Consider the following 13,922-nt stretch of genomic DNA (forward strand, 5'->3'; position numbering starts at 1 on the left):
CAAGAGCAGCACGGTCCTCTGGAGGGCTCATGGTGTGACCCTCAGCTGGGTCCTGTGGCTCTTCAGCAAACAGGAGTGTCTCAAGTCCTAAAATGACTGGTGTTTGCAGTCTTTCAGGAGGTGAATATAGCTGTCATTCCTCCTTTCAAGAGCATCACTGGTTTTAGGATGGTGGCCAAGGTATAAAGCCATGCTGAAATAGGTAAAATTGCTGGGAGATGTCTCCCTATTGCCTACATGCAGTTAATCAGGAGCTTTGAAACCATTGCCCAGAAATGCAGAGGTTGTAGTGGGAAAAAGCAGTGCTGCTCTTGACTAGTAGGGCCATTTCAGCATCTACACAAAGGACATAAAAGAAAAGTTGTAGTTCAGGGAAGCCTTGAATACTCCTCCGTGCTGGAATGAAGCACTGAGGAAATAGCAAACACCAGTAACATCTGCTGTCTTGCCACACAGTTTAAAATTTACGTTTATGTATATATGTATATTTATATTTAGCTGTGCTTGTTAGACACTGAAGAAATGCAGCCTGTGAAAAGTTAGCAGCAGCAATATTGCTGGAAAGCTCCCTGGACTTTCTTGCTTCCCTAGTGCTCTTTACCCAGTATCCATCTTCAACTCCAAAATTTCCTGGAGATACAACAGGATCCTGCAAAGAAAGGAGAATATCAATTTCGTACATGTACTGGAGCCCTAAGAACACACAAAATCTACTAAGGCTGTTGGTTCAATAGCAGCCTGGGAAGGTGCTAGCTAACATCCTCCAAAGCAGTATGCACTGTTTACATGAGCTTTCTCCAGAGTCTGGGGCTATCACCTGGAGCACTTTGATGCAGAGTTGTGGGGCTGGGGAAATCCAGACACATCTTCCCTGTTCTTCAAGTGGAGGTGACACCTCTGCATGGGTTGCAGGGTCTCAAAAGCCCTTGCTGTTTTCCAGGTAAGGCTTCTCCAGCACCAGGACTGCAGTTGACCACCCATGCACATTCTGCTCTCTTGTCTGAAGATTACACCCCTGGCGCTATTTTTTACTGGTGCCCTGAAGCAAAATGAGAAGGGACAGCTCCCCCATAGTCTCCAAGCCACCCTCGTGCAGGATGCTGGTGCCTTTCCCTTCTGTCTCAGGGACCTCTACACCCTGCCAGCTCAAAACAAGCTGGATTAATTAGCCAGGTGTGGCTATGGCACATGTTGTAAACAGGGTTATCCCTGTTATTTGCTGTGCCTTGTTGCACAGGTTGTCCCAAAATCCTCGGCTGGCATTGGAGTCTGTTTGCAGTGAAGACAGTGATAGGCACTGCCATGCAAGCTTGTAGCCCAAAACCAGCCGTGTGTGGGCTCTGCATTCACCACCTGTGCTGAAGGGCCTGTGCAGTGGTCCGCAGAGGATCAGATGGTGCTCTGTAATCAAGGAGAGCTTGTTATTGAGTTTCCTGTGTTTTTCATTTCTGAGCTGCTGCGGTTGAGTAAACACACTCCTCATGAAGAACATGAAGAGCTGCTGTCTGCTGTATGGAAAAAAGGGTGCTAAGGTTTAGGAAGGTCACTGGACTGTACCACAGCATCTGCAGCTTTTGGGTTGTGTATGCCATTTCTTGGGTTTTGCTTTTTCTTTTTAACAAATGACTGAATGTGTTTGACGGGATGTTCTGCATTAAAACAGCACCAAAACAAAACCATAGCCAATTCCTGTACTGAGCATGCAGCCCAGCAGAGTAAACAGAAGAGGGGTTGTGAGGAGAGTTACCATCTGCCTGCTCAGAATGTCTGGGGTGTCACTGAGGTCTTACTGCAAATGATGGCTTCAGTGTTAACTTTACCTGCCTGAAAAACAGAAATTTAGCCAGGCAAGGAGCTAGCTTGAGACCTATCATGTGAAAATGAACTAATTAGTTCATTTTCACTAATTAGCCAGGCAAGGGTGTCTCCAGAAGATTTAAAGAAACATATACCTTCCCTCCTCTCCAGGAAAAGCACTATGCCTTGCACAAAGCAGAAATGCAGAGCCTGTCTCTTCATGCATTTATGATGATTTTTATGGTCTCCACTTCTCAGCCAGGAAAATGGATTCATTCCTTTTTTCTCCACTGTCCTGACATCCTCTGCCAGCTACTCTTGTAGAGTCTCAGGCTTATGGAGAGATATACATTCCCTCTAATTGTACCTGTCTAGGGCTGAGTTATTTAGCAAAGGTCCTTTCAGACCGGAAAAATCAGCACTCCTCTTTCCTTTGGTCTTCTCTTCGCCCTCTTTCCCTCACTTCTAAGGACAGGGGATTTACTATTGCCAAAAAGTTTTCCAGACCTAAACAGATAACAAAATATGAAGCAGACCTGCAAAATTGTTTCAAAATAATTGCTTTGGAGAGCACTTAGGAAGGGGAAAAAACTCTGTGGGTTTGAACCAAATTTTTATACATTAATGACTGTAGTTCATTCAGCAGTGAAATTTTTAAATAATTATGTTTTCGCTATAGCTATTTCATTTTTTTCAGACTATCCACTATTATGTAAGATTGGATTGCTTATGCTGTAGTTCCAGGACAGTTTTATTCCACCCCATTTTTCAAGGCTGTTGCTGCCTGCACACTCTTAAAATTTGCGGTGCTTCTGTTCCAAACACATATATATACCTTGGCAACAGTTAAAAAGAGGCATGAATATAAATGAAAAGGAGGATGTGCACACACACAAAAAAATCATTTAGTGTGAGGATTATCTGGGCCTTATCTAAGAGCCACAGCAGAATTTGTTCTGTGGTCCAGCTGATCAGGCAGACACCAGGTACTGCAAGAAGCATTTTTTCCTGCTTCCATAGACAGCATTAATGTTGAGGCATACAATTAGCTGCCAGGACTATTAATTGCCCAAATTTCTCAAGCTAAAGGGAAAAAAGCCGACTCGGCAAAAAGCATCTGTCAAAGGATGATGTGTTTTGATTTTCAGCAGGGGCTAGGCCCACAGGAGACTCCAACAAGGTAAGCAGAAAATTCTGAATGGAGAAAAATAGAGAAAACCATGATGACTTGTGGTGAAAGCAAGGGAACATAGGTGTCTGGTGCTGCTTGGTCAGCCAGTGACCGTCGTGAAGGAAAACTGGACAGTGCTGCCATTCGCAGCTCCTTGCTGCTCTCCTGTGTTGTTCTGAAAGTGGTGGGGAAGCAGTGAAGAGCTCCAGCCTTTTTCAAAAGAAGGCTGGCAGACCTCCCTACCCTTGTGGGGGTCACCCATCCCCTCCATGCTTCATGTCAGTGTACCCCATGAGGTCTCTCCATGGAGCAAATCCCTCCTCCAGGGTTCTGTAGCCTGCACACCACCCTGGAGTTTGCTCACATGGAGCAGTGGGTGCGGAAAAGGCGCCTGTGTGCTCCCACTGCCTGTGGCCTGTGCTTCCTTTTTCTCCCAGGAGAAGCAGAGGAGAGCAGATGTCTTCATAGGTGATCCCAGCATGTCTGATGATGCTGCAACTCCCAAATGCCAGACTGCTGGCCCAGAGGTCTCAGTGTCTGAGGCACCTCCAGGTGCACCTGTAAGGGCATGGTCCTCTATTTTATTACAGCAATGGTGCACTTCCCAGCTGTTGTGCCACAGACACTAACACCAGCCCCCCAAGTGTCCAAACAGCCTTGATGTTGTTTCTCAGAGCCACAAAACAAGGCTGCTAGATGGCTTTTTTTTTCAGGCATTAGCTTCCACCACCAGTGGCTCTGGATCCAGCAAAACAATTGCCAGGGACTAGAATGCTGCATCCCTGTGCCCCTGGATTTCCACACAGCTCCCATTCTCCCTCCATCTCCCCCATCCCTGTGAGCAGAACCACATACCTTGTAAGGACAAGGACTGTATATAATTAGATGGCAGCCACTGAGGAAGACAATTTCCCAAACCACGGAATGCTTTGGTCATTTATGAAGTATTTTCCAAAGCAAAACCAGCCATCACTAAAACAGCTGCTTCTCTCCAGTGTTTTCAACCAGCTCTCCCTCCCTCTGGGGCTGTAATGGGGCTGCAGCTTCATCCAGGATCAGACCCAGGCACTTTACATTCCTAGTCATGTTTCCCTACTTTACCACTGCTACAAAGCTACAGTGGAGAGGATGATCTGCACATACCAAGTAGGAAGAGGAGGAGTAAGAGCTGATTTACCACCTTAGAGGCAAAATGCCTTGCCATGCAGGGATTGTAAATCACAGGTCCTATTAGCAGGCTTAAGGGAGAGATATAAAGAGGGCTTTCTTGCCCTCATTGGATTGCAGTCCTGGATGTCAAAAGGACCTCTTCAGACAAGGAATGCTGAAGATCAAGTTCCAGAATGCTGGTACTTGTGTAGCCCAGTTCCCCCAGCATACTGAAATTCCTATGACAACTCTATTCAGAAAGAAAAAGTGATGGAATTGCCATAAATGGTTTGAAGAAGAAAGAAACAGCAGAGGAATGTAAAACATCACCACAGAGAGGAATAAAACAGCTCTGGTTTGGCCAGATTGACAAACTTTGCAAGTGCTGGTGAAACATGTGCTGACTCTGCCTCTAGTGGGCCTCAAGACAAGACCACTCTAGAGAAAAATGCCCTAAAACAGTGTGGTCCTTCTCCAGCAGGCTACACCATTGTATTTGTGTTGTTAAGATAGACTCTGATTCTGTGTGCACATTTTTCTTAAATGTCAAGGGCCACTCTCTTAAGGCTCCACCATACTTATGCTGCATGAACATATTTTAAAGCAGATGGAAATGTCCCTATAAATATTAGTAATATAAGAACAGGGGGTTCTGAAAAAATACTAGATAATAATAATTTTGAAGACTTTGTGGCATCAAATGAATACGGTATTTGTGAAAATTGTTTTGCAGTAGTAAATATTTTGGAGCCTGAGCTAAACTCCTACTTTGGCACTGACTGTTTTGCAATTACTGACATGGAAATGTATCCTTCCATGAGAATTAGTTCTAAAAAGTACATTTAATGTGAGTGAACACACTAAATATCCTGGAGATATAGATGTAATTCATGAGATCACTAGTTACATTTAGCACAGTTCATTAGCTATCTAGACCTGAACAGAATTGTCTGAATAAGCCAAGCAGTCTGTATATGCAACAAAGTATGGAGGAAAAATATCCCTCATGCAGGAGTTGAGCAGATCTGCAGTGTCTCAAGCACAGTCACTGTTACATACCTCTGCACTCCAATTTGATTGCTTTGCACCAGACCCCATGTCCCAAACTGAAGCTTGAATAGGACAAATAATTTATCTCTCCCTGTAATTCTGGTGGAAGACACAAGGCTCCCTGGGTGAAGTAAAATGTGGCAATTCCTTTGGTTGCATTTGTTGCTTCAACTGGTCACAGGCTGATGCCTTGGGGTTTTCAGTAAGGCTGTCTGGAATTTCCATCTTCTGGAAATATTTCAGGGTTTGCTGAAGAAAACCTGTCCCACTTTTCAATAAAAGCTGAAGAAACTAGACGCTTTTTGCAGCTAATCTGGGTAAAAGAAAAAAGGCAACTGTTGGAACAGCACACATAATTTAGAGCTGGCTAAGAGTCTTTTGGGCTAACAAAAAATTCTGTGATGAAGGTGGAATTTTCTAGAGCAAATCATTCTAGCGGACAGTTCCCCACTCCTTTCCATGTTAGACCATGTATCTTTCTTTCTGTATTCGAAATATAAGCCAAAAATTATTGCACAACCAAACAGAGTGAAAAAAAGAAACTCTTGAGCCGAGGCATTGAGTAAATGTCACCTGAGTCAACAAAGAGTCTAACAGATGGAGGCTTTAATATTGTTTTTTTCAAATTCATCAATTTATTTTTAAAGTAATGACCGTAACTCTTCCTAGAACAGATTGTTATTCTGCCTGTTATGATTCATTAAACCAGTACAGAATGAGATCATTATCATTTAAGTTAGCATTTTTGAGACTGCCAAATATCCTTCAAGTACTTCCTGCAGCTGGGACTGCAAGCATTGTCCTTGGAGCTGGCAGCCTGCTTGCACTATATCCTGGTCCAAGAGCTTCTTGTGCCTCTGGCTAGCAGCACTGCTGTGCCCACGGGGCCCTGCTTGAGTGGGTTGCTCTACCTGCCCCTCAGGCAGCAGCAAAATTAGAAACTGACTTCAAGCTGCAAGGCTTGAGAGTCTGTGGAAATAAGCACCTGCAGAGATGCACAGCCATCTCCCTGAGGAGCCAGGGCTGGAAAACTCTTCTCCAGAGATGGATTCTCACCCACCTCAGCCTGCAGGTGAGCTGGCTGATTACTGGGACACAGTGGTCATTGATGCCTCTGGATAAATTGCCTCCTGTTGCAAATTTCCACATTTGCCAAAGGATGCAACAAGCAGAGTGGCAGCCACATGAGGCAGGTTACCAGAAATAGACCTTTTGCCTTTTAGTTTCTTTTTGGTGTAATTTCCTGACTGCATTATTGAAACAACAATGACATAAGGGGCATGATTCAGCAACAGGGAAGACAGAAGCAGGTAAAAGCAAAAGAGACAATAACTTATTTGTGTAGAAAAAAAGAAAAATGAGCTGGCAGTAAAGGGGAATTCACAAATTACCTGATAAAAAGGCACATAGCCATTCCCTGCCCCCACAACCACTCTGAGTGTTCTTTGACATATGAAGGATACCAAAAGAAGAAAAAAAAAAACACCCAAAAACCCAGCAAACAAAAAGCAAACCACCACCCCAAATTACAGCAATTACTTGATCAGGGCATTTTCACTTCCTACTCTGTAAGAGAGAAATTCCCCAGGTCATCTGACGTCTGTTGAAACTACACCAGGAAGAGGAGCAGCAGCAGCTGACAAGTGCAGGGCGTTCTCTGGCTGTACAAAAGCCTCCCATGTGCGAGGCAGAGCTCAGAGCAGCGCAGGGATGTGCAGGTGTGTGTATACATAGCAAGGTGAGCTGCGAGTATCCTGCCAGCCAGATCATCTCTTGCACAACTCTCCAGTCCTGTGCAGCCCGGCGGACCTTTAGCTGCTTGTTTCCAAAGATGCCTCCAGAGCAGAGCTTCTGAGGAGCTGTTTCCTCACATGCTGTTTCCTTGAATGCTGCTGAAAGCAGCTCTCTCCAAGAAGAGGCAGCGGCTAGCAGCATGGTGGGAATAATGGCAATGAGGACGTGGATTGAGCCAGTGGTCGCGGGTTCCCAAGTGGCCAGTGCCTTCTACGACACAGCACTGCTGCTGGTAGTGAAGAACTACTACAACCAGACCAACAGCACTGCTCCCTCCCATGTCCTGGAAGATGCCCAGCAGAAGGCTGTATCTAATTTTTATATCATCTACAACCTAGTTCTGGGCCTGAGCCCACTGGTGTCAGCCTACGGCTTGTCCAAGCTGGGGGACAGGACACACCGCAAGATCCCCATCTGCTTCCCTCTTCTTGGTTATCTGGGCTCCAAAACTCTCCTGCTTCTCCTGATTCTGCTGGGCTGGCCAGTGGAGGTGATGTATGGGGCTGCTGCCTTCAATGGGCTGACAGGAGGCTTCACCACATTTTGGGCAGGCATCATGGCTCTGGGATCTCTGGGGTCCTCTGAAAGAAAGAGGTCTCTGCGGCTCATCATTATTGAACTGGTGTATGGCCTCGCTGGCTTTCTGGGAAGCATGGCATCTGGCTACCTCTTCACTGGCTTCAGTGACCGCTATCGAGAAGGCACCGTGCTGGTGTGCTGCAGCATTGCTTGCTATGCCTTTTGTCTGCTTTACAGCATTTTTGTCCTCACAGTCCCCAAGCCAGCAGCTTCCTGCACAGCCAAAGCCAAGAGTGCAGAGGAGATGGGTGGTCAGCTACCAGAAGCAGTGGTAAAAGGGAGCTCCCAACCTTCAGAGAGCGGCATCTTCACTCCAGTGTCACCCTCGAAGCTCATCATCATCCTGCTGTTTGTGGCAGCAATCCTCTATGACCTGGCTGTGGTTGGTGCAATGAATGTACTCCCACTGTTCTTGCTCAGGGAACCTTTAAGTTGGAATGCTGTGGAGATTGGCCACGGTAATGCTGCTGGGTACGTGATCTTCATTACCAGTTTCCTAGGGGTACTTGTGTTCTCTAGATACCTGAGGGATATTACCATGATCATGATCGGAGTAGCATCATTCAGCGCTGGCATCCTGATCATGGCCTTCGTGCAGTGGACGTTCCTGTTCTACATTGGTGAGTTGAACAGCCACTGACATGAGCAAATACACACTGAGAAATGGGTGTTTCAACATCACTGGAAGGGCTTTTTGCTTTGCTTCATGCCCAGTTTGCAAGCGGGGAGTTAGGCAGATCATCAGGAGCAATTTGCAAGAAAGCATTCTTTTTATTCCTCTTTCCTCACCTCTCCCTTAGTACTTTTAAGACTCAGCACTCTACAATATCCTGAGGAGGCGTACACCTCTGCCAAGGCTCATTGACTTGTAATTCATCAGTTGGTCACAGACCAGATCTGGCAGAAGAGTGTTCACATTCTGGGTGACTGGGAATTGCTGCTGACTCCCTGCACTAGTGGGACTGCATCACTGCAGCAATAGGAAGCACTGGCTTCCTCTGAGGCAAGGCTTAAGGCTACAAGAGAAGCAAATGGCAAAGGCTTCCTATTATGTGAATGTCTTAAGATGTGATTTTTTTTTATCATATGAAAGCACTTACAGCTGATGGGAAATTTAATGAAACACTGGCGCTGTAAAGGATCACAATAATGTAGTTTATAAATCTCACACTGTTTCATAAATTACTAAGAGACAGGTAACAATAGATGGGGCAGCATCCCATGATAAAGGAAAGGCAAGTTTACTTCTGGGAGTTAATCTATGATGAAAAAATAATCCAAGAACTGCATTCATTGTGCCAGAGCTATCTCACAGAGTATCATCTATATGGCTTTAAGGTTTTGTTTCTCAAAGTGAGAAAGACACTGGAGATAAATGTCCTGAAGTGATTTTTCTGTCTGTCCCTACAGGAAATGGGGAATTGAAAATTAAACAAAGTTATTCTGAAGGGAAAGATTATAGGATATTGTATTTGTGTACTAAGCCAAACACTGAGTGAAAATTTTAAGAGATTATGTTTGTTTAGCCGATCAAGCTGGGGGAAAAAGATTAAAAAATTAAGTAAAAAAATAGAGCTTTCTTAATAATTTAGTTCATTTTCATCCTGAAGACATGCTGCTATGCAGTGTGTTGGATGCTTATTCCCTGCATTGCAGAAATACCTTGGTACACGAGACATGGACCAAGTCTTCACTGAGGCTGGTTCTGCTGACAGGAAGGTAATTCCAGCTCCCTATAAATTTTCATGGTAGAGACAGGCTAGAAAACTGCAAACCATAAGCACTGAGATACAAGATGGATGTAGAGTTATAAAAGTACTGTTCCTGTCAAGGCTGTGTAGCACAGAGGGCTCTCTGCATGTTAAAACTTAAATCATTATCCTCACAATCTCAAAGTAGAGGGAGGATCCCATCGACGCTGGGATGTCTGGCTGAGAACAAGAGACTGTGTCTACTTTGGGCAAAGGACCTCTGATAATGGGAAAATAGGTGGCTCTTTTTAGCAGAGAAAAGGTGAAGCAAGGTGCCTGTCCAGGCCAGAGGCATGTAATCTTCAAAAGCAGTGGTTGTGCTGGGTCACAAAGAGCAGGTACTGGTGGTAACTCAAAATTCATTGCATTACAGCACGGGCAGTGATGCTGTTTGCCCTCATCCCCTTACCAACCATCAGGTCCATGTTGTCCAAGCATGTTGAAGGATCATCCTATGGTGAGTATTTTAGTTACCTTACCAACCAAAACCCCCTGAAATCCCTTTATTCTGCCTAGAGTACTAAGAGAAATGTAAGTTATTGCTGCAATCTGTGCTTTGTGTAATAATACCAGAACAAGTGATACCACAAACAGGAAGGGAGAAGCAGTGAAACTTGCTGGACAAGATTCTCACATCCAATCTTCTTTGGTTGCATCATCATTTATCGACAGAATTTTTAGCACATACTTCAAAAGATTACAATCAGTACATAGTTCAAAGGCAGGGGAAATAGTTGAGGTGCTGCTCAGAAACACAGAACTGCAGGGAGAACCAAGAAAAGCAGGACATTGAGCTGAAGCACTGTTTTATTCACATTTATATCTGGCTTATTTTACTTCCAGTTTTGGGAAGCATGGATTATTTTCACCTATTTTTCAGTTATGCTCTCTAAACATTTCTTCAGCTGTTTGGCAGTTTGTTCCTGTTGCACCTGATTTAACTACAAAGAATTACTTTTGCATAAAAATTGACCCTTCTTGGAACAGCAGCTGGAATTCTTTTCCATTAAAATACATATTAAAAATTAGTAAAATGTATTTTACAGCAGCATATTGAGGCCTACCATTTTTACCCCAACGAGCTAGATTTAGACACAAGATACAGGACTGGCCATTCGTTCAAAGAGCACCACGGGCCCACTGTGGTGCCCATGTTTCCTCTGCATCCTTCACATCCTTTTCCTTTCTGAAATATGAACATGACACTGCTGTCACCAGTTCATTCCTACTGCTTGTGCTCCCTCAACATCCACCATAGCAAAATCATATACCTGCCACAAACAGCACAGCTCACATCCCAAATTGATCACTATAAAGCAAAAGTTTTTAACATTCACCTTGAGCCATATGGGCTGCACATGAGGATAGCATCAGTCCAGACCTCGAGTAGGACCCTGCAGTAGAGCAGCACTTACTTTCTGGTTGCAGTTTCATCTAGATGTTAACTCTAGGCTATTTTTCTACCTCTAGGAAAAGGAGCACTTATTGACTAATCTATTGCTTCCCTTACAAGCAGATACCTTTATATGTAGACTGTTTAGGCAGATGATTATCCAGTTGAATCTTTTGTCTCACACCTAAAAGAAGGAAAAATTATTTAATTGTTGTCTAGAACAGAAGCAGATACAAACTCATGCCATCTGGTGTTAGTGGAGCAATGACTACACAGTTGTGATCCTGGATTTGTAAGGGAAATACCACCACTGGTTTGTTAATCTCCAGCAACAAACTAGGGTCGTGTCTTACAGGTAAGGTGTTTGTCCTGCTGCAGCTGTCTTTAGTCACCACGGGTGTAGTGACATCTACAGTCTACAACAAGATCTATCAAAACACACTGGACTGGTACAGCGGCTTCTGCTTCATTTTGTCTTTTCTAGTTGGCTGCCTGAGTCTCCTCCCTTTAAGGTAAGAAATGGGAAAGATTTTGTTCAAAAAGACATGTTGTATTTTCTCTGTACTTCCTGATTCTAGGTCGAAAGTTTATAATACAGATAGGAAAGAATTTTAAAAAGAAAACCCCCCACCAATTGAATTAAGAAAAAAAAAAGGAAAAAACCTTGCAGAAATGAGTTGAAAATATCAAGGAGATTCAAAGAATGAAAGTTGCAATGTCTAGCCAGTGCTTTTTTAAATCTTATTTTTGTTTAATGTAACATGAATTGCTGTAGGAAGAGTATTTGGCAGTTTAACAGCTAATAATCCCAGGAGACAAAGCATTCACACAAATGTGTTTGGTACTGTGAAAATAGTAGTACGTAGAATGAAGGAATAACCCGACACAAAGCAAAATGGTTTTTAAGAATTCCATTATATGTTACTTACCCATTGAGATAGGAAAGAATAATCTGAGTCTTCCGCTAATGTTTCAAAGAGAAACCATTACCACAGTGAAGGAAAAGGTTACTTTTCTGGTCCATTGAATTTGCTCAGCTGTACCACCATGGAGTGACTGAGAGGTACAATTTCAGGAACAACTTCTAAGCACAAAGCCAGCAGCTTAATTTGAAGAGAGAAAGCTGAAAAAATTGCTCCATCTACTTTTACAGAATTTTTGAAGGTTCTCCCTCCAAATCTCACTTTGTCCATTAGAGCCTCCCCAACACTCTCCAGCCTGTTGCGTTACTAGAAACACCAAGATTCTTTCTGTATGAAGTGAACTGTGATAATGTCAGTATTTAATCCACGTAACAACAGCATCTTCATTCAGATGTAAGGCACGTACTGGATAGCCTAATGCCTGATTCCAGGCAAAATTCTTGCCTAGCTCTGCTGCAGTTTAAACAAAATATAGTAGTACAAAGTCTAACAGCACTATGTATATTGACTTCAGCTGCACCACCTAGACAGGAAGCAGAGCCAGTAAGGAAAACTCTTCCACCACCACCTCTGTTTTATCCAGAGCACCAAAGTCTTTCTGGGCTTGTGAATGCATTTGACAATCAGTGTCTTCAGGACTACTAGTGTGGGGAAGGCGACTTCCTACTCATCATTCCCCTGGCTCGGCTTTCCTCCTCAGATATTCCAGACACAAAAGACTTGTTTCTCATATGCAACCCTCTCTCTAACAGGGGTCACTGCTAGCTACTCAAATGCTTTTTAATATAGGTTCCAAACAGAAGTACCATTATCAGTACAAACATGGTTATTAAAGTGAAGGATGACAGATGGTGCCAACGTCACTGAATGCACAAAAGAGAGCCTGGCAGACCACTGAGAGGAACGCCATTTGCATGCAGCCAGCTCCAGATACCCTGGCAAAGTTTAAGACAGAGATGTGGAAAGAGCAAACTGTGGTTTGAGAAGGTAATTTGCTAATTCTTATTATCTGCATTTTTTATTGTTCTTTATAGCTTTGTGGCCATCAAACAACGGTCAACCACTGGCTCCCTTGAGATTCTGACTGAGTAACAGAGACATCTTCTGGTTGTTATCATCAGCCCCTACCAACACAAGAGGATACATAGCATTTATATTTTCACTTCACAGCATGCCACAATCTCTCAGCCACTACACTCATCCTGGAAGAGATGTTTGCCTTCTTATTTCTGCAGCATGCACCCCATCCTGCAGGGTCTGTGTATTAGCTATTGCACACCAGCAGTCCTCAGAGCATTCTGCTCTTTGCTACGCTGGTCAGAAATACCAAAGAGGTACAAGAATACAGGCTAGAAATGAAAATGGCATTTCCAGACACATCGTTCAGAGTGAAAACGGAAAGCAGAGGATCAGTTTTCCATCAGTTTCTTCTTGTTTGTTCATTCAGAAATCTCAGGGCAGTACTGTGACTTTGGCTGATGAGACAGGGCTGCAAGCCACATGCCATGTGCACAGGGCGATCAGCAGGACACACCGGCTCCCCAACTCCTGCAGATGTTATCAGCCCAGCCAATTAATGTTATGCACAAGACCATTAAATAGAGAAATAACACCATCAAAATATGTCAAATTAACAGAATTTTAGTAATCCCTACTAACAGAATTTTAGTAATCCCTACAATAAAACACCTCTGAACTGATGTTTATGTCCCTGATTTCTGGGAGAATGTCACACTGTCCCTGGACAGTGCTTCAACAGAGCTCATGGGAGGAATAAGACCCAAGACCTAATGATAGTGTTTCAGCTCACACAACCATGATGTGCTACTGTTGTCACAGGTTAAGTACAGGTAAGTGCAACACACAGCTCCTACAGGATTTATGGAGGTGTAAGGACACCGATACCATGTTACCCCAGCTTTTATCTGGGCTGGAAAGGAACCTCAAGGGATACAGCAACTAGCATGAGATGATGTCACATAAATCTAAACATGAGTCAAAAGTGTGGCATGTCTCACAAGGATGTGTCTGCTTACATGCTAATTGAACTAAGAAGGATTAAGCGGCTTCCAAGGTCCTGGACTAAGTAAAGGGAAGTTAAAAGTCCTTAAATAACTGAAATAATCTGGAGGCAAATCAGGCAGCTTCAGTTCCAGCCAGAGGTACGGCATGCAGAAGTTGGTTCATCATTACACAATCCCTTCCTCTGAGGAAGCTGCTGTCACCCTGTCCCCCCCATCCATCCCCCCTCCTCCAATCTCTCCTCAGCTCCTTCACTTTCAGTACCAGAAGTAATGAAACAACAGGTCAGATGA

At 43.9% G+C, this 13,922-nt stretch overlaps 1 protein-coding gene and 1 long non-coding RNA gene across 2 annotated transcripts; one reads left to right on the plus strand and one right to left on the minus strand.

The window, feature by feature from the left end:
• Nucleotides 1–513: 513 nt before the first annotated feature.
• LOC135290846 (uncharacterized) lies at nt 514–12,032 on the minus strand. The gene is made up of 3 exons (XR_010353652.1): nt 11,614–12,032; nt 10,812–10,868; nt 514–649 (listed from the first exon to the last, which is right to left on the minus strand). It is a non-coding gene; the product is annotated as an uncharacterized LOC135290846 (long non-coding RNA).
• Nucleotides 631–13,865, plus strand: SLC46A2 (solute carrier family 46 member 2). The gene is made up of 4 exons (XM_064404860.1): nt 631–8,160; nt 9,665–9,748; nt 11,040–11,196; nt 12,642–13,865. The coding sequence occupies exons 1-4, from the start codon at nt 7,101–7,103 to the stop codon at nt 12,697–12,699; spliced, it is 1,359 nt and encodes a 452-aa protein (XP_064260930.1). The 5' UTR covers nt 631–7,100; the 3' UTR covers nt 12,700–13,865.
• The last annotated feature ends 57 nt before the right edge of the window (nt 13,866–13,922 follow it).

Source organism: Passer domesticus, chromosome Z (genome assembly GCF_036417665.1).
Source record: "Passer domesticus isolate bPasDom1 chromosome Z, bPasDom1.hap1, whole genome shotgun sequence".
Classification (NCBI taxonomy): domain Eukaryota; kingdom Metazoa; phylum Chordata; class Aves; order Passeriformes; family Passeridae; genus Passer; species Passer domesticus.

What these genes read in the sequence shown, in the direction of transcription:
- SLC46A2 (XM_064404860.1), top strand. Translation starts at nt 7,101, where the DNA reads ATGGTGGGAATAATGGCAATGAGGACGTGGATTGAGCCAGTGGTCGCG. An exon ending in GACGTTCCTGTTCTACATTG is followed by an intron (nt 8,161 to 9,664) that starts GTGAGTTGAACA and finishes ATTGCATTACAG; the next exon opens with CACGGGCAGTGATGCTGTTT. An exon ending in CTGAGTCTCCTCCCTTTAAG is followed by an intron (nt 11,197 to 12,641) that starts GTAAGAAATGGG and finishes TGTTCTTTATAG; the next exon opens with CTTTGTGGCCATCAAACAAC.